At 45.7% G+C, this 20,688-nt stretch overlaps 1 protein-coding gene across 3 annotated transcripts; it reads left to right on the top strand.

Moving 5' to 3' along the window:
* Nucleotides 1–2,211: 2,211 nt before the first annotated feature.
* JOSD1 (Josephin domain containing 1) lies at nt 2,212–20,184 on the top strand. 3 transcript variants are annotated; one of them, XM_026479618.4, is made up of 5 exons: nt 2,212–2,319; nt 2,569–3,388; nt 17,045–17,173; nt 17,286–17,480; nt 18,065–20,184. In XM_026479618.4, exons 2-5 carry the CDS (start codon nt 3,204–3,206, stop codon nt 18,162–18,164), a joined length of 609 nt encoding a protein of 202 aa, XP_026335403.1. In that variant the 5' UTR covers nt 2,212–2,319; nt 2,569–3,203; the 3' UTR covers nt 18,165–20,184. The 3 variants fall into 3 exon arrangements, with proteins under 3 accessions (XP_026335403.1, XP_026335402.1, XP_026335404.1); XM_026479617.4 differs by having other exon boundaries at nt 2,235–2,343; XM_026479619.4 differs by lacking the exon at nt 2,212–2,319 and having other exon boundaries at nt 2,447–3,388.
* Nucleotides 20,185–20,688: the final 504 nt, after the last annotated feature.

The raw sequence follows: 20,688 nt of genomic DNA on the forward strand, positions 1-20,688 counted from the left end.
CAATTAATTAAACGCTGACCTTAGGGAGAACTCTCCATTCACTGCTTCTGCGGAGAGAGCAATTACAGGGCCAAAAAGAGGCAACGAGCTAAAATACAAGCCAAAAGTAGCTCACCACATTTGTAAACTGCGAAGCTGAGATGTAGGGTCTGTTAGGGTAGTTTCCTATGGATGATTTTTCCAGAGTATCATCAGTTGTGGAAAGTCTCAATCCACAGTACCATCAGCACAAATTTTAGGTGTCTTTCCCTGTCTCAAGTGTCTGAAAAGCTTGATAAAAGGAGGGATTAGCCAAAACTTGCATAATGCTGGCCTTGGCCACTCGTCGCAGGCAGCAATCAAGAAAGAGCAGCCATTGCGATGGTAACATAACCAAGATTTAAAGTTTGGCACACAGGATTCAATTAGAGGCAGGGTTCAAAATGGCCTTCAGTTTCAGGGAGCCACCTAAAAAAACAAAAACAAAAACGAGGCAACCTCTGCTTGCTCCTGTTTTCAACTACAATTTTTTTTTTTTTTTTTTTTTACAATCAAGTCTTAGGTGCACAAACATAGTGGGGAATCTGGGACAAGAAGTCGTTCAACTCCAAAGGTCGTGATAATAGCTCTTCGAATGTGTTTTTTTCTTTTCTGGCTAAATTGCTCACCACTATCCTATATATCCCTCTATGAGGTAGTTAAAAACATTAAAATCTTTATTTGTCAGAAAAGCCAAACATCAAGCCTTAGTACTCTAGAATAATAATTGGTATTTACCATTTTACCAACGGGCTCTTCCAGAAAGAGCTCAAGTTCAGAATGTGCTGACACCTACTGGTAGACTAAAAAACATGTCCTTCTCACTATAGGGCTTGCCCAGAAAAAACCCTCCGAAGAGTAGATGCTCCTTGAACAGAGAAATCTAAAATTACATATTGGGAAGGGAATTCCCTTCCCATTTTTACATTCTTTCCGAAGACAGGTTAGAGTTCAGGTTCAAATTCCAGATCCACTATACTAGCTGCCTGACCTGAGAGAAGTTAATTAACTCCGAGCTTTGGTTGTCCCCTCTAAAAAAAAAAAACAAACAAACAAAAACAAAAAGCAGCAGCTATCTCATGGCATAGTTAGCAAATAAATGAACAGCGCTTGCAAGCCTCCATTAACTAATGTCATGAAAATACAACTGCAACCCTTAGGAGGCTTACAAATTACAAAAATTTAAGATAATTCAGAAGTTGACTGTATTAAGGCAGGACTCCCAACCATAAGGTAAGCACTCAAGGGTGTGTTAAAGTGGTAACCCTGGTGAGTGTAATGGTGTTAGGAGAGTCGTGTTGCAGCAAGGTTCAAGAAATGCCTGAATTATGTAATCTGATTTTTCGATTTTCTGCACAAAAATCCCAAAGAAGGGCAGCCAGGGTACATGATGCCTTCCACATGACCTAGAGGTAGATAAAGGGGAAAAAAGCCCACGCGGAACTGGGTGTTTACCTTCCTGACACACAAAACACCTTGAGAAAATCCAGGGAGTAAAGTTCTGTGTCAGCCACCGTGAGACCAGGTGGGAGCCTAAGGGCAAGGGGACAGTGGTCTGTGTGTGTGTGTAGTGCACCGAAATTCGACACCACTGAAACAGGACTCTCCATTCCACTTGAAATATGACTCCGGGCGAGGCACTTACTCTCTACGCTCCCAAGGAAGTGCGAGGCGGCCGGGCCCACTAACCAAGACAATTTACGCCCGACCTCATTAGTAAGGTTCTTTGAAATCACCTGGTGAATAGCGCGCTAGACAAACATAAAACGGTCAACGAAGGAGTAGCTAGTCCAGGTTCTCGAAAGTACTCCGCTCGAGAAGACCGGCCCACAGAGGGAAAAGGGAGAGGAAGACGGGGAAGTGCAGCCGCAGGCCGGGTCACCGCCCCGGAACGGCGCCGACGCCCGGGGAGGGGTGGGGACCGGCGGGCGTCGGGGCGAGACTCCGGCCGGCCGCCCCGCCCTACTCAGCGCCGGAAAAAACCGAACCCAGGGGCCGGGAACCAGCTCTCGCCGCTCCACGGCCCGCAGACCCCGACCGCGCCCCGCACCGGCCGCCCATCACCACCCACACCCATTCAACCGACGGGTGGCAGCCGCGGCCTTAAAGCCGGCGCCGCCTGACGACAGGCTGACGTCATACGTGACGCCGCGGCGGGCGGGAGCGGGGACGGCGCAGGAGGGCGTTTCCGGAGCACGCGCCCGGCGAGGGCCGCTGACGTCCGGCTCAGGTGCGCGCTCGCCCGCCCGCCCGAGCGCGGCCCAGGTGGCGGCCCGCAGCGCCAGGTGGCGGCCTGCAGCGGTGAGGGGGCGACCCGCGGCAAGGGTAGGGGCAGCGGCGGGAGGGCGTGTCGGCTTGCACTCACGTGATGGGCGGGGAGGTTGGGGTGTGGGCGGCGAGGCGAGCCGGGTGGGCCCGACCCCACCCCTCGCGGGCCTGCCAGTCGCTGCGCAGGACCTTCCCTCCGGCTGCGGCCGGACCCGCCCCACCACTTACCCCGCCAGCCTGGGTCTCCGCGGCGGGCGCTGACCCGGGTTGTCTCCTCCGCAGGGCCGCAGCGAGAGGGCGAGAGAGTCCGCGCGTTCCGAGGGAGCCGCCCCCGCCTCGGCCCGTGCCCTGCGGGGCCCCACCGCACCCGAGGGGATGGAGAGCAGTCCCCGAGGCTCCAGCTCGGCCCGCGATCCCACGCTGGCCGGCCCTCGCTAGCTGCTCGAATTTTGCGTTTTACTCACCACCTAGGCCTTGTCTCCTGAGTCAGTGGCGTTGCGGTTTGAAAGAAATGGAAGAAAAGGAGCGATGTGACCAATTCCGTTCGGTCCTCCTGCATTGAGGCCTGGTTGGCATTTGCAGAGAGGAAAATACGGCAAGAAAATTTTGGGGCTTTGGGGGGTTTTTTTGGAGGGGGATAGAAGAAGGGAAACAACATCTTAGATCTATGATTTTTTAAAAATTCTGCACTTTGACAGTGGTGGCGAAATACACTAATCCAAAAGTGATCTATTGATGGAGGTGGATTTTTTTTTCCCTTTTGATTCCAACCTTTCTCCCCGTGACAAAGCATAAATCATGGACTCCAGAAAATAAGGTGGATCTCAGGAATCCTGAAAAGACTGAGAAGCTTACATTCTTCCTCTGGAGGGAAGGGTGGGGTGTTTTTAGCCCTCTCTGGAACCTAAAACGAAAACATGAGTTGCGTGCCATGGAAAGGAGACAAGGCCAAATCTGAATCTTTGGAGCTGCCCCAGGCAGCACCCCCACAAATCTACCATGAGAAACAGCGCAGGGAGCTTTGTGCCCTGCATGCCCTCAATAACGTCTTCCAGGACAGCAATGCCTTCACCCGGGAAACGCTGCAAGAGATTTTCCAGAGGTAGGAGACCCCTTCTCCTTGGCATTTTTACACTTTTTGCTATTTCTGAATTTCTGTGGGTGGGGCAATGTCTCAGCTACCTAAACCTTCAACAGGTATTAATTAGCGATATGTCGTTAGCAGGTATAGGGGATACAGAGATGGGGAAAATAATCACTCTCATTGATTGAGCACTTACTATAGGCAAGGCACAGTGCTAAAACCCTTAGTTGTGTCATCTCCTGTGTTCCCCTCAATGATCCCATGGAATATGTGTTATTTCCATTTTATGGACATAGACAGGGCTCAGAGAAGTTCAGTAATTTGCCTGAGGTAACATAACAAGAGATGGAGCGGAGTTTGAATTCAGGTTTGGATCTGTGCTGTTGACCACTATGCTGTAATGCCTCTCAAGTCCTGCCCCCAAGAGGTGACAGTCTCGAAGGGGGACAAGATCTGTACACAGTCACCTGTCATCAGAGGTGGAATGCTGTGGGTTTTATAAGGAAGGTGCTCAGCTATACACAGTGCTCAGTTTTTCTCTGAGGCCATGTGCTGGCCTTGGTGCTTTTCTTACATTGCTTTGTATAGCCCTGCCAGCAGTTATTTTACTGTTTCTATTTTACTGATAGAGCAACAGGCAGAAAGGTCTGGTAGTTTGCCCAAATAGCTTCTAAGTAGCAAAGCTATGATTTGAAGCTGACTCTAGATCTCTTCCCCTTTCTACTTCATTTTCAATGGCCTTTTTACCCACTTTGCTGAATGCTGCCTGACAGGTTGATAGAAGTTCAGCTCTTTCTCTGTCTACTTTGATGTTCTAAGATTCTTTTATCAAAGGGTTTGAGAATTAGTTCTGCAGTGTCTGGGTGGACACAGCAGTACGTCTGCTCTGCTACTTCCTGAGTATTGGAAAGGCACGGAGAGCAATTGTATCAAAAGTACCCGACCACCCTGCTAGTAAGTTGGGCCTGGGTCTAAAGATTCGGCCTATGATTATAAGCTGTTTGTGGATAATTGCTGTTTGTGGATAACTCTTTCAGTGTGCTTTTCCCTGAATGAAAGAATGCTAAATATTTGCTAAACACTCACATGGAACCAGAGTTTATTCCTGGCTACTAAAGCTTTAGCAAATTTATACTACACGCCCCAATTTCCATCAGCACAAGGTAAAGATCCATCTCAAAGTAACAGCAAACCAGGATGTAAGAAAATATACTCAGTTTCCACTCCAGAGGTGGAGTTCTCTGTAGAGGATTTTGTATGGAAAGATTTGGTGTGGATAAAGAGAAACAAAGAAGCACGAAAGGGATAGAGGAAAGGGAGAAGAGGTGAGGAAGAGAAGATGGAATTTTATAAACAAACATTAACTAGTGGCCTACGGCATGCCAAGCACTGCTAGGCACTGTAGGGAAAACAAGTTCAACAGGACTCAGCCACTAAGTGCATCCCAGAACTCCACATTGACCAGACCTTGAGAATAAACTTGGCGAAGTTAGAACCCTGGAATTTAGAGCCATTTGAAAGGGAAAAGATGATCTGTTTGGATCTTAATGGAAAGAATAGTAATGTTGGCAGGTTAAGCTAGATAATTTAAAATTCCCAGATACAAAGTTTTATGCTCTTTTGAAGATGGGGCTGATGAATGGGAGAAACGGGAGAAAATTTTTGATGAATGCTGTTTGTTGAGAGGAAGTTCATCCTAGCAGTCGAATTTTAGCCAGATAAAAGAGAAATACAAAAGCAGGGTGGAGTTTCAGTGCAGTTGTGGATATGAGATGACTCATGTTTGGAACAGAAATGAGTAGGGAGTAAGAAAAAGTAAAGCCAATGGCCCAGCAGCATGGGGATGGGGAAGAGAGGAGTCAAGGTGGCAGAGTCTCAGTCAAGGATTTGAACACAGTGGCAGAAGAGGTCATTGGTTTGAAGAGGATCAGTTTTCAACATGTGAAATTACAGAAAAGCTCAGAAACTGGACAGGCGTCATCGTGCACATACACAGATGTGGATGTCTGATCTCGCACATCTCATCATATATGTGCCTGTGCTTTGAAAAAGGAAGGATTTAAAAGTCAAATAATGTAGTAGCAGCTTTGCTGGGTTATTTGGAAAATCCTCAGCCTCAAACCGTTTTCACTAGACTGATCTCAGTTGTTCAGTAATGAAATGTTCTTGCAGCTGGGTATGTATCCCTCCCCTCCCCCTAAAATAGCTGTTGAAATCTAAGTAGATGAAAACCACTTGGAAAATCTAATGCAACCGGGAAGGGACGAAGAGATGTTAGACATTGGTGAACCACCGGCAGAGGAGAAGTCCAGCCTCCTCATCAAAAGGTCCCTGAGCAAGTGGAAGGAGCCACATTTAAAGGTGTGGCGGTGGTAAATTGCTAAAAGGTGTAGAGTGTTAACCTCTAGAGATGTAAATCATTTTGTCCAAGAGCCAGGCAAACACATCGTCGTCATGGCCAACACCTACAGGTACACTGATGTGCCTGGCGCTATGATCTGTGCTTTATATGTATTTAATAATTTAAAGACACATCAGGAAGTTCTGAGACGTGTTTTCTAAGGTCACATTTCTTCAGACCTGATAAAAAGGAAAATAATAATTAAAAAAGGAATCTTGATGAATGTCTCCACTCCTTTTTGTTAAACTCTGAAATCCTCACCGTAGCCAGACACAGGAATAACCACGAGGGAGGACCAGGAACTCACCTGAGGGCATAGGCTTTAGTGAGATGTGGCTACAGCCTATCTTCTCACTTAGAGATCACTTCAAATCCCATGGCTCTAACCTGTGGCTGTGACGACGGGAGTGAGGCTTGCTTTCTAGTCCAGAACTTCTATCCAGGGGCACCTGGGTGGCACAGCGGTTAAGCGTCTGCCTTCGGCTCAGGGCGTGAGCCCAGCATTAGGGGATCAAGCCCCGCATCAGGCTCCTCCGCTGGGAGCCTGCTTCTTCCTCTCCTACAGCCCCTGCCTGTGTTCCCTCTCTCGCTGGCTGTCTCTCTCTGTCAAATAAATAAATAAATAAAATCTTTAAAAAAAGAACTTCTGTCCAAATCCTGAAGACAGTCCTGAACAGGAGTTTGCCGAGGAGTCTCAAGAAAAGAACCACAGAACAGGACACCGTGGAATTCAGTGGGACCCGTGTGTTGAACTATGTGGGAGACTATTGTGTGTCACTCACCTGCTGCCCAGGACCGTGCGAGTCCCTGTAGCCACGCTGCCCCTCAGCTTCCTTCTTAACACGGTGAGATTAAGTTCTGTCTTAAGACTGTTGGAAGGATTCAGAGCTAAATCTCGTAAGAGTAGCTAACACAGTGGGCACCCGGATACTGCTAAATAGAAACGAGTGCTGGTATAATGGCACACCGGGTGGACCCCACGTACTCAAGTGACCACTCTAGGAATGAAATGGAGGCCGTTCTCCACATTCCCTATAGTGATATCTTCTAGGCCAACACATGTTTATTCAGTTGCCACTGCTTTGCTGGGAGGGCTACAGAGTAGAAGAACCATCCCCTGTGCTTCGGGAATTTGCTCTTTGGTTGGACATGTATAAGGTAAGGGAATTCTTTCATGGTCTTGTAAGATGCAGATTATTCCCATTGTTACAGATAGGCGAACAGGCACAAAGGTTAAATCTCACAGTTACTGTTGGTGCTGCTTGCTAGGATAATGTGTGGTCCTCTCCATCTCTCCCTCTCTCTTCTACACAGAAGCCAGGAAAGATTCCATGGAAGAGGTAGGATGTGACATTGACCTTGAAGAAGTTTTAGGATTTGGCTTGAGCAGGAAAAATAGAGGCCACATGGTCATGGTGTCTGAAGTGCACTTAAAGCCCAAGGAGAGGAGAACGGCAGGCCCAGGAGGGCCGGGAGGGTTGGAGTTAGCCAGTGGGCAGTTGGTTCCGGTGGCAGTTCTTACATGAGAGAGTGAAATGATAACTTGGTGAATGAGGCAGGAACATATAGGTACCTTGGTGGAAGCAGAGTTTGGGAACAAGGAGATCAATTTAGCAACTGTGTCAAAAGCCCAGATATGGGGCAAGGAAGCTCCAGTTTGGGGAGAGCGAATGGGAACAGACAGTAGAGGGTTAGAATCTGAGATAGAAGATGTGGGACATGGAGAAGAGACCCTGGGAACACTGCTGTAAGGTGCACCTCAAAAAAAATGTTTGGTCAGGTATGTTTGGGAACTGAAATCTACCCTGTCTCAAGACTCAAGGTGAATATTGGCATATTAGGGGTTCCACAGGTTCCTGTAGGAAACTTTTTACTTGATTCTTTCAGCCATTAATGTATTGAACACCTTCTGTGGTCATCTGGGAGCAAACTCAGGAAAGCATGGCTCCCAAGTTTTGAGCTTGGTAGGGAGTTAAATGGTGAACAAGGTAAAAGACCCAGAAGTTTCTTTGTTGGAGCCTTCATGCATCTCCTGGCTGGAGACTTCACCGAAAGTGGGGAGATGCTATTGAAAAATTGGTGAAGGGGAAGGAACTTGATACACCTTGAGCTAGGCTTGCTTTCATATGCTTGCTTTCTTATTTAATACAAGAGCGCACTGAGAGCCTTGTCCTCTGAAGCTGCATTTTAGGCCCAGGCCCCAGGGAGTCTACTGGCCTTTCCTTTCCTCCCCCCGCTGCCACCACCCGCTCTGGTTCTTGAGTCCTCACCATGAGACAGCAAGCACAACGTTGGAGTCAGACAAACCTGACTATGAATGCTAGTTCTGTCATTTATGAGATAAGTGATCACAGGCAAGTCACCATTTTAAATCACCAAACTTCAGTTTTTTAAACCTATAAAATGGAAATAATTTATAGCTTTATAGTTTATTGTGGAAATTAAATGCGATATACATAAAAGCATCTTGCATTGGGTGTAGCATGGAGTTTTTCAATAAATGGTAGTTATGGTTACAGTAAAATGCAATTTGGTTGCAGAGTGAAGTTTTGTGTCCTCTGATCCCCTTTGCTAGCTCTGGAGACAAGCTCACAGGCTCTTCTTAAGGGTCTGCTACCAGTGTTTACAAAGAAAGAGATAGAGTAGCAAAACGAACATGGTAAGCATGTCAGTAAACATTTCTTGAGCACCCGTCATGTGCCAGGCACTCTTTGGGTCCTGGTGATATAGTCCTAACAGGATAGAGAAGGCCCCTGTTGTCATTCTAGTGTGGAAAACAGACGTGTGGGTAGTAACAGGGCTGTAATTAAAGCAGGTGGAATAAGAGTTGGTGCCTGGAAAAAACTGAAGACTGGGTGGTCAAAAAAGGCCTCCAATGCACTAACACTTGAGATCCAGATAATAAGGAGCAAACCAAGTGTCGATCTAGGGGAAGAACTTTCCAGAGGGCTGAAACGGTGTGTGCAAAGGCCCTCAGGTGGGAAGGAGTTTTGTGTGTTTAAGCAGTAGGGAGCAGATGTGTGTGTGTTAGAGGAGGTAGGAATGTGGTCAGCAGTGTTCTGAGGGCCTTGCAGGGAAAGGAAGTAATTTAGACTGTATTTAAGTGCTCTGGGAGCCATTGGAGGGCTTAAGCAGTTGGAAGGAATGTTTTATGTTTGAAAAATATCAGTATGGGGGCACCTGGGTGGCTCAGTCGTTAAGCGTCTGCCTTCGGCTCAGGGCGTGATCCCGGGGTTCTGGGATCAAGCCCCATGTCAGGCTCTTCCACTGGAAGCCTGCTTCTTCCTCCTGCTTGTGTTCCCTCTCTCGCTGGCTGTCTCTCTCTCTGTCAAATAAATAAAATCTTTAAAAAAAAAAAAAAGAAAAGAAAAGAAAATATAATGGTTGCTCTTTATAGAAAAGTTTAAAAAAAAAAAAACTCTAGTAAGATTTCTTGAGTGTTCGGAGTTGACCTAAAGTCATGATTCTCTTCTAAAGATGGCGCTTGGGTGCCTGGGTGGCATAGCGGTTAAGCGTCTGCCTTCGGCACAGGGCGTGATCCCGGCGTTATGGGATCGAGCCCCACATCAGGCTCTCCCGCTATGAGCCTGCTTCTTCCTCTCCCACTCCCCCTGCTTGTGTTCCCTCTCTCACTGGCTGTCTCTATCTCTGTCAAATGAATAAATAAATAAAATCTTAAAAATAAAATAAAATAGGGGCGCCTGGGTGGCACAGCGGTTAAAGCGTCTGCCTTCGGCTCAGGGCGTGATCCCGGTGTTCTGGGATCGAGCCCCACATCGGGCTCCTCCACTATGGGCCTGCTTCTTCCTCTCCCACTCCTCCTGCTTGTGTTCCCTCTCTCGCTGGCTGTCTCTATCTCTGTCAAATAAATAAATAAATAAACTCTTTAAAAAAAAATAAAAATAAAAATAAAATATATTAAAATAAAGATGGCCCTTAGCAGTCTCCTGGACATCTGCCTTCTGCTTTTATTCCTGAGAAACTCACCCCGTTTCCCTTCTTCCCCTTCACACCAAGGTGGAAGCAGTCCACGCCTTCCTGCAAGATGGCCTTCGCTTGGGTCCTGCTGGCCTGACCAGCCTATGAAAGCAAAATCACAGGACTGGAAATGCCTTTAGAGCTGCTGCCCTTGCCTTGAGATGAAGGAGCGGCTGATAAGGCCTGGCCAACGATGACTTAGAGCTGGGTGGGCCAGTTTAGTTTTGTTTGGCACGTTCATTTTTTTCATTTAATTGTTTGTGTTTTAATTTTTTTAATGTTTTATTCAAGCATTTTACACACACACACTTATTTGAAATACTTTGGGTGGCTCACGCATTCCAGTTCAGTATAGGCCTTACTACTTCTCACTGCTTTCCATTTGGCCCCCGTTCATACGTGTATGTTACCTGCCTGAGCCTCTGTGTGCCTTGGAGTATTTAAAGATTAACGATTACCAAGTGTGCAAGCCTTAAATAGAAAGCATCTAAACTGTTAAAAAAAAAAAAAAAAGGAGAAAGTCCAAGATGGCAGAGGAGTCGGAGACCTTAGTTTCACCTGGTCCCAGGGATTCAGCTCGATAGCTATCAGATCATTCTGAACACCGGCACACTCAACCAAAGATCTAAGAAAAGCGTAGCTGCAACTCTATAAATAGAAAAGCGACCACCTTCTACAAGTTAGGAGGTGCGGAGAAGTGAACCCGAGGCGATATATCTGAAGATAAACCGCGGTGGGGGGGGGGGGGGGGCTCTGTAAGCCGGCCGAGGAAAGTGATGGAGCAGCAGAATCGGAACTTAGAGAAGTCTACTCCAGTAAGGGACGTCGCTGCCTGAAGGGTGCTCAGGTGGCGAGGCGGAATCCTAGGTGGTTCAGTGCGGTCTCAGGATCCCAGGGGTCACAGGAGAACCGGGGGTGGCCTGAGTACGGCAGAGCTCCCAGACATCGGAGCAGGGAAGCCAGCTGCAATCAGTGAGCCTGGGAGTGGGCTCTCAACTCAGGGTTACCATATACCATGATCCGCCGCACGGTCAGGTGACCGCTCTCTGAGCAGGAGCCCAGAGAGCGGCAGAACCAAGGCAAGACCCCCTTCTTCCCCTGGGGAGGAGCGGTGCAGGTGCATACCACAGGAGTCTTCAGGGTTTGGAGACTGAAAATGGGTCATGTACCTGAGACAGAAACGCGCGGTCACAGACTGGGTGAGCATGGAGAGCAGTCAGAGACCAGGGAGACAGGCGTGATTGACTGCTTTTCCCTGAGGGCTCACTGAGGAGTGAGACCCTGAGCTCTTAGCTCAGGGGCAGGGGCTGAAGATTTGGAGGCCACATTTTCATTCTCATCCTCTAAAGCAGCATAGAAAGCCTTCAGGGAACAAGTATCTACGGAGAGCAATCCAGAGCCTTACTCAGCCTGGCCCCAGGCAAGGGTGGTGCAGTTTGGCCAAGGCAAAGACATCTGAGAATCAGTGCAACAGGCCCCTCCTCGAGAAAATCAGCAAGAACGTCCAGCGAAGACCAAGTTTACTGATAACCCAGAACTGCAAAACTCCAGTGCTGGGGGGAATAGTATACAGAATTCATGGGTTCTTCTCATGATTCTTTAGTCTTTCCATTTTAATTTTTTTCTCTTTCCTTTTTCAACCAATTTCTTCTTTTATCAACTCTTCTATTAAATCTTTTTTAATTTTCATTTTTACAGTTACATTTTGTCTTTTCATTGCATTTAATTTTATTTTTGTATATCTATGTTTTTCGTTCTTTACAATTTTGAGATGTAGTTTTTCTAACAAACTAAAGCCAAAATATACTCAGGATATAGTGTATTGTTCTGTTCACCTGTTTATATTCCTCCTTTTTTCGTTTTTCTTTTGTCTTTTAATTTTCATTTTTATGGTTACATTCTATCCTTTCATTGTATTTATTTTTGTACATATATAAGTTTTTCCTTCTTCACAATTTGGGATCTAGTTTTCTAACAAATAGACCAAAATACACACAGGATCCCATGTGTTGCTCTGTTCAGTTCATCTGTCTGACTATATTCTCTCTCTTTTTTTAATTTAATTTTTTTTTTTTTCAGTTTCAGGTTTCTTCTGATTAGTGTATATTTGTCTGCTGTCATTGTTGCCATTTTAGTATTTTGTTCTCTCGTTCGTCTATTCTTCTTTGGACAGAATGACAAATACAGAAAAACTCACCTCAAAAAAGAGAACAGGAGGCAGTACTGATAGCCAGGGACCTAATCAGTATGAATATAAGTAAGATGTGGGAACTCGAGTTAGAATAACGATTATAAAGATGCTAGCTGGGCTTGAAAAAAGCATAGAAGACATTAGAGAACCCCTTTCTGGAGAAATAAAAGAACTAAAATCTAATCAAGTCAAAATCAAAAAGGCTACTAATGAGATGCAACCACATACGGAGGCTGTAAGTGCTAGGATAAATGAGGCAGAAGAGAGAATTAGTGATATAGAAGACAAAATGATGGAGAATAAAGAAGCTGAGAAAAACATAAACAACACTGGATCACAAGGGGAGAATTTGAGAGATAAGTGATACCATAAAGCAAAGCAATATTAAAATAATTGGGATCCCAGAAGAAGTGGAGGCAGGGGGCATAAAGTATATTGGGGCAAATTATTATGGAGGACTTCCCTAATCTGGGGAAGGAAACAGGCATTCAAGTCCAGGAGGCACAGAGAATCCCCCTCAAAATCAATAAAAATAGGTTAACACCCTGACATACAGTAGTGAAACTAGAAGGAGAGATAAAAAGCTTCCAGGACAAACAGAAACTAAAAGAATTTGTGATCACTAAACCAGCCCTGCAAGAAATATTAAAGGGGGTCCCTTAAATGAAGAGAGGGATTTGGGGGCTTAAAAGTAACATAGACCAGAAGGGAACAGAGACAATATACAGAAACAGTGACTTTACAGGTAATACAGTGGCACTAAATTCCTATCTTTCAGTAGTTACTCTGAAATTTACTCTGTAAATGGGCTAAACGCTCCAATCAAAAGACACAGGATATCAGATTGGATAAAAAAGCAAGACTCATCAATAAGCTGTCTTAGACTCATTTTAGACCCACACACGCCTCCAGATTGAAAGTGAGGGGTACCATTTATCAGGCTAATGGACATCAAAAGAAAGCTGAGGTGGAAATCCTTACATCAGACAAATTAGATTAAAAAAAAATTTGTTTTAAGAGTTTTTATTTGACAGAGATAGAGACAGCCAGTGAGAGAGGGAACACAAGCCAGGGGGAGTGGAAGAGGAAGAAGCAGGCTTCCAGTGGAGGAGCCTGATGTGGGGCTCGATCCCAGAATGCCGGTATCACACCCTGAGCCGAAGGCAGATGCTTACCGAGTGAGCCACCCAGGCGCCCCCGGACAAATTAGATTTTAAACAAAAGACTGTAATAAGAGATGAGGAAGGACTATATCATAATTAAAGGGTCTATCCAAAAAGATCTAACAATTGTAAATATTTATGCCCCTAACACGGGAGCAGCCAATTATATAAACCAATTAATAAAATTAAAGAAATACATTGATAATAATACAATAATACCAGGGGACTTTAACATTCCACTCACTGCAATGGAGAGATCTAAGCAGAAGATAACAAGGAATGACACACTGGACCAGACGGATTTCACAGATATATTCAGAGCACTCCATCCTAAACAACATAATGCACATTCTTCTTGAGTGTACATGGACCATTCTCCAGAGTATGGGGTCACAAATCGGGTCTCAACTGGTACCAAACGATTGGGATCATTCCCTGCATATTTTTGGACCACAGTGCTTTGAAACTGGAACTCAAACACAAGAGGAAATTTGGAAAGAACTCAAATACATGAAGGCTAAAAAGCATCCTGCTAAAGAATGAATGGGTCAACCAGGAAATTAAAGAAGAATTTTAAAAATTCATGGAAATAAATGAAAATGAAAACACAACTGTTCAAAACCTTCGGGATGTAGCAAAGGCAGTCCTAACAGGGGAGTATATAGCAACACAAGCCTTTCTCAAGGACAAGAAAGGTCTTAAATACACAACCTAACCTTACACCTAAAGGAGCTAGAGAAAGAACAGTAAATAAGGCCTAAAACCATCAGGAGAAGAGAATTAATAAAGATTAGAGAATTCAATGAAATAGAAACCAAAAGAACAGTAGAACAGATCAGTGAAACTAGGAGCTGGTTCTTTGAAAGAATTAGTAAGATTGATAAACCCCTGGCCAGACTTACCAAAAACAAAAGAGAAAGGACCCAAATAAATAAAATCATGAATGAAAGAGGAGAGATCACAACCAGCACTGAAAAACCCACAGCAAATATCATTCTCAGTGGGGAAAAACTTAGAGTTTTTCCCCTAAGGTCAGGAACACAGCAGGGATGTCCACTATCACCACTGCTGTTCAACGTAGTACTAGAAGTCCTAGCTTCAGCAATCAGACAACAAAAAGAAAAAAAAGGCATCCAGATCTGCAGATTTTTGTGGATGACATGATACTCTATGTGGAAAACCCAAAAGACTCAACCCCAAAATTGCTAGAACTCATACAGGAATTCAGTAAAGTGGCAGGATATAAAACCAACGCTCAGAAATCAATTGCATTTCTATACACCAACAGGGAGAATAAAGAGAAAGTACAGAGTCGATCCTGTTTACAGTTGCACCCAAAACCATAAAATACCTAGGAATAAACCTAACCAAATAGGCAGAGGAGCGGTACTCAAAACTATAGAACACTCATGAAAGAAATTGAGGAAGACACAAAGAAAGGGGAAAATGTTCCATGCTCATGGGTTGGAAGAACAAACATTCTTAAAATGTCTATGCTATCTAGAGCAATCTATACATTCCGTGCAATCCCTATCAAAATACCATCAGCTTTTTTCACAGAGCTGGAACAGCCCTAAAATTTGTATGGAACCAGAAAAGACCCCAAATAGCCAAAGGTGTGTTGAAAAAGAAAACCAAAGCTGGTGGCATCACAATGCCAGACTTCAAGCTTTATTACAAAGCTATAATCATCGGGACGGTATGGTTCTGGCACAAAAACAGACTATACATAGATAGTGGAACAGAATAGAGAACCCAGAAATGGACCCTCAACTCTGTGGTCAACTAATCTTTGACAAAGCAGGAAAGAATATCCAGTGGAAAAAGACAGTCTGTTCAACAAATGGTGTTGGATGGGGCGCCTGGGTGGCGCAGTCGTTAAAGCGTCTGCCTTCGGCTCAGGGCGTGATCCTGGCGATTCGGGATCGAGTCCCACATCAGGCTCTTCCGCTGTGAGCCTGCTTCTTCCTCTCCCACTCCCCCTGCTGTGTTCCCTCTCTCGTTGGCTGTCTCTCTGTCACATAAATAAATAAAATCTTTAAAAAAAAAAAAACAAATGGTGTTGGGAAATTGGACAGCCACATGCAGAAGAATGAAACTGAACCATTTCCTTACACCATACACAAAAATAGACTCAGATGGATAAAAGACCTAAATGTGAGGCAGGAATCCATCAAAATCCTAGAGGAGAACACAGGCAGCAACCTCTGACCTCGGCCGCAGCAACTTCTTGCTAGACAACGTCTCCAAAGGCAAGGGAAACAAAGGCAAAAATGAACTACTGGGACTTCAAGATTAAAAGCTTTGGCACAGCAAAGCAAACAGTCGACAAAAACCAAAAGACAGCCGACAGAATGGGAGAAGGTAGTTGCAAATGTCTTATCAGATAAAGGGCTAGTATCCAAAATCTATAAAGAACTTACCAAACTCAACACCCAAAGAACAAATGACCCAATCAAGAAATGGGTAGAAGACACGAACAGACATTTCTCCAAGGAGGACATCCAGATGGCCAACAGACACATGAAAAAAAATGTTCAATATTACTTGGCATCAGGGAAATACAAATCAAAACCACAATGAGATACCACCTCACCACCAGTCAGAATGGTTAAAATTAACAAGTCAGGAAATGACAGATGTTGGCAAGGATGCGGAGAAAGGGGAACCCTCTCACAATGTTGGGGGGAAATGCAAGTTGGTGCAGCCACTCTGGAAAACAGTATGGAGCCTCCTCAAAAAGTTGAAAATAGAACTACCCTATGACCTAGCAACTGGGTATTTACCCCAAAGATACATATTTTGATCCAAAGGGGCACCTGAAAGCCAGTGTTTATAGCAGCAGTGTCCACAATAGCTAAACTCTGGAAACAGCCCAGACGTCCATCAATAGATGAATGGATAAAGAAGATGTGGTTTATATATACACCAGGGAATACCACTTAGCCGTCAAAAAAAAAAATGAAATCTTGCCATTTGTGACGATGTGGATGGAACTAGAAGGTATTATGCTAAGTGACAGAAGTCAATCAGAGAAAGACAGTTGTGTGATCTCACTCATATGTGGGATTTAAGAAACAAAACAGGATCATAGGGGAAGAGAGGAAAAAATAAAACAAGATGAAATCAGAGAGGGAGACAAACCTTGAGAGACTCTTGATTATGGGAAGTGGACTGAGGGTGCTGGAGGGGAGATGGGTGGGTGATGGGCATTAAGGAGGGCACGTGATGAAATGAGCACTGGTATTATATAAGACTGACGAATCATGAAACTCTACCTCTGAAACTAATAATGTTATATGTTAATTGAAGTTTAAAAAAAATTTTTAAACTAAAAGAGTAGCAACAAATACTACCTATGCAAATGAAAATATCAATTACTCTTTTCTAATGTTTAAGAAAAATGGCTGGGGGCGCCTGGGTAGCACAGTCATTAAGCATCTGCCTTTGGCTCAGGGCGTGATCCCGGTGTTGCGAGATCGAGTCCCACATCGGGCTCCTCCGCTGGGAGCCTGCTTCTTCCTCTCCCACTCCCCCTGCTGTGTTCCCTCTCTCGCTGGCTGTCTCTCTGTCACATAAATAAATTAAAAAAAAAAAAAATGGCTGTATTAAGGCAGCAAGATCAGCAAGGAAGAAGACTGTAGAAATAGGTAGGCTGGGAGTTTCATAAAGGAGACCTCTTCTGAAACATGGTTTGGGTCCACTGACTTTGTGAATGACAGCAGGTAGGCCCTACCACTACTGAATTAATGTTTTGCATAAAAAGAGGTAATCTCTAGGGCAGTAGGAGCCTAAACTATAGAATACTTGGGTAAAAAGTGGTTACCTTGTACTGAATGGGGAAAGAAGCTTCCAGGGGCGGTAGTGGAAGGTGTCCGTGGCGTGCCGGGCAGGAGGGGTTGGGCAGCCCACACATCTCAGCCCTCCTTTCACATTTGTAGGTTGTCTCCAAACACCATGGTGACCCCCCACAAGAAGAGCATGCTGGGAAATGGGAACTACGATGTGAACGTCATTATGGCAGCACTTCAAACCAAAGGCTATGAAGCTGTCTGGTGGGACAAGCGCAGGTAATCTGAACCAGGCTTGAGATGAGAACTCGGGCGCGAGTGGGGAGGTGTTCCCGACGGGAACCTTGGGGACTTGACCGCCTCGGAGGCTGACGCCGTTTCTCTTCTGCAGGGACGTCAGTGCCATTGCTCTCACGAACGTCATGGGCTTCATCATGAATCTGCCCTCCAGCCTATGCTGGGGTCCGCTGAAGTTGCCTCTCAAAAGGCAGCACTGGATCTGTGTTCGAGAGGTGGGAGGTGCCTACTACAACCTCGACTCCAAACTGAAGATGCCCGAGTGGATTGGAGGCGAGAGCGAGCTCAGGTACCTGTTGCAAATGGGCCAGGCTCCTTCCATTGGTGCACTGGGGAAGTTGAGCCCATCTTTGGTTCTTTGACAAAGGAGACGAAATCCCTAGCTCCTTGCGTCCTCTCCCCGCCCCGCTTAGACTCAGGGTCTCAGACCTGAAAGACCTGTATCTTTGATGGCCCATGAGGATGTGACGTCCCTTTGGTAGAGAAGTTCCAGCACCCAGAACGCTGGCCTTCTGGTCTGGGAGGACTGGCATCGTAACATTGTCTTCACTTAGACAACTGGGATGGTACAGCTGCCAGTTCAGAAGGAAGGCAGACGTTTAGACCAGAGAGGGCTCAATTTCCCTGAGACCAAAGAAGAAACTTTTTTTTTAAACAAAGAGAAGTCCCTTACTTGAGTACTTTGGGCCGGCTCTGTTCCTCACAGAACTAGATGCTGTTGGCAGTTCCATGAGGATGAGTGAAAATTCAGGTTAGAAATGAACTGGACAGGTTGAAAGGATGAGGACACTGGGGAGCACACGGCCCCGAGACTAGAATTTGCAGTTTTACCAGCATTTCATTTTCTCTCTCGTCTACCCTTTGTTCCCGTAGGAAATTTCTCAAACATCACTTGCGAGGAAAGAACTGTGAACTTCTGCTGGTGGTGCCAGAAGAGGTGGAGGCCCGTCAGAGTTGGAGGGCTGATGTGTAACGCCGTTCTACCCAACCTTCCCTCACCTCGGTCCCCAAGTCCTCCGTCATGTGCTGTGGCCTACACAGTGGGTCTGCCCTTGCCACTTCCCAAACATCTCATTGGGTTTCCCCTCAGATTGGACAGTGCAATAGGACAGACAGATGTGTGGACTGTTCCAAGAACCAACCACCCAGCGTTACTCATTCCTGGGACAGGAAGGTAGGAGCTCTGTGTGCTTAGGGCAAGCTGTGGAAGACCCTTATTTAGTGAAGAGAGGAGGAAGACAGGTGGGTCCTAGCGTATTTCCCCCATTCCTACGAGAACTTGACAGAGGCTCTGCTGGAGAACCCTGCTGCTGTGACTCACCTGGAGATGCTGCCTCCACTTCCCCTTTCCTGGCAACCAGTGGGTCTGAAGACACAGTACATGCAAAGCCCGGGTGACTGGCTTGACGGACCCAGAGCGTAAGGGCCTCTCAGGAAACCATCTCCAAAATCCCAGCAGTGGTACAGCGTGCTGTCTCCAACCCTAATGCCACCCATTACCCCCATTTTTAAGGGTGGTTTATGGCCATCCTTGGAGTTTTCTAATGAAACATTCTCTAGTATTCCTTGCCGGGTGGTTGAATCCTGCAATATTCTAGTGTGACAGGGTGAGCTAGATACCTAAGAGGTCATGGCGGAAGGCAGACCGGGGCAGGCATGGATGGCCTGTCGGCCTCACTGCAGCATTGTCCCTGCCACTTCACTACAATGATTTCGGAGGCTCTGGGGCACAGACAGGCAAAAGGGCAGTTTTCCCAGTTGACACACTCCGGCAAAATCAGGAAACAAGTCTACTTTCGATATCCAATTCCACTAGTTTGAGAAACAGTTGTGTGAGGCAAGTATTGTGAAGATAAGCTACTCAGAGATTAAGAGCAGCTAGAATTGGTAGAAGTCCTAGGCTCGGAGTCACTATACTGATAAGAAAGAATCAGAACCCTCAAGTTGGGTGTTTACGTGCATTGTTATAGGACCTGGATTTGTCATCTTTCTTTAGTTTCCTTTACAAATCAATGAGAATTGATCCACCCCCTACCTCTTTAAATAGTTGTAGGCCACTTTTCTCCTGTAACTTTGGAAAACAGAAGGAGGGGAAGTATCCTACCACACTGTGTGTCACCAAAGTGGTTGTGGTTGCCTCGGGGCAGGTGGGCAGGCAGAGACAGCCTGTCTACCCCTTACCACCGTTGGTGGTCTTGGCAGGTCTGAGAGCTGCCCCACTGGCCAAACGTCTCTCCAGCAGCAAAGCCAGCCTGGGGCTTGCATGTCAAGCCTGAGCAAGCTTAACAGGATGAAGCTGAGGCTTTCTCCCCACTGTGACTGGAGTGCATGTTTACACCAGCACTTTTTCTGCACATGTACCTTCAATCCAACAAGGCCGTTTTTTACGCTGAGTTAACAGAGGCCACCAAGCGGCTACTGCATCACACCCCCTCGGCAACGGGCTGCAGTCTCTTCTGCACCATTTTCCATACCAGACCTGCTTGGCACCACAGGGAGCTCTTTACCCCTGCACAATGACATTCCAACCACCACCAGCCAGAAGTTACAGCCGACCTGATTGTCACAAGCAGGACCTTGGGCCCATGGGCACTGTCAGTGATAGTAAGCCATTTCCTGAGAGGAGGAGGAAACTCCTCTCCACCAATCTGCTTGGGCCTGTGCAAATGGCACTTCAGAGGAGTCCCTGTGCACTTGGAGTCCATGAGCCAATGGGATATGCAAAGACGCTTAAACATTTCAGGGCTGGTTTCTCTGTTCATATCCAATTTTGGTGCTTAGGAACAGGGACCCATGCTGATGCCCAAGGGCAAAAAGCCCCACTTCCTTTAAGGAAGGGGACAGGCCTGACCCTGATGCCCAGTAAGGGGCAACCCTAGGCTTTTTGTTTTTCTTGCTTTTATTCCTTTTTTTGTTGGCCTTGTGCTGGGTTTGTTTACAAAAGATGTATTTTGTTTAACCAAATATTAAAAATGGAAAACTCCGTACATAAATCTCCCATCTGTCTGCCTGAATTCTGTAATTATGTATGTAGAAGGGAAAAAAAGTAAACTTTAGTTTGATGACGATGCTTTAGAAGAAAAACTCACTACCATCATAAGTCACCTTTAGAGCTATGTTGTGCTTTGGTCAAACCTCTCACCTCAAAAATCCAGGTAAGCTATTCACTAAGTAGGATTTGGTTCAAAAGCCTGAGGCATTTTTCAGTTTATAAAAACTGGGCTCAACAATCTGAGGAAAACTAATCAAAGTACAAATTTTCTTTACCAGCACTGACAAGTGACCAGTGTTTTTCTCTGGTTAACAAGGTCAAGATCACAGCAGAGGGCCTACTGGATTTGAACTCAGATCCAGCATTTCCTATGCAGTCTGGCAAATTACTTAACCTTCCTGTGACTGTTTCCTCCTCTGTAAAATAGGAATAGTACTATATGCCCTAACTTGTATTATTCTGATAAATACAAAACACCTCAGTACCATTAATACTATAGTGCTAA

This window comes from Ursus arctos, unplaced genomic scaffold (genome assembly GCF_023065955.2).
Source record: "Ursus arctos isolate Adak ecotype North America unplaced genomic scaffold, UrsArc2.0 scaffold_21, whole genome shotgun sequence".
NCBI lineage: Eukaryota > Metazoa > Chordata > Mammalia > Carnivora > Ursidae > Ursus > Ursus arctos.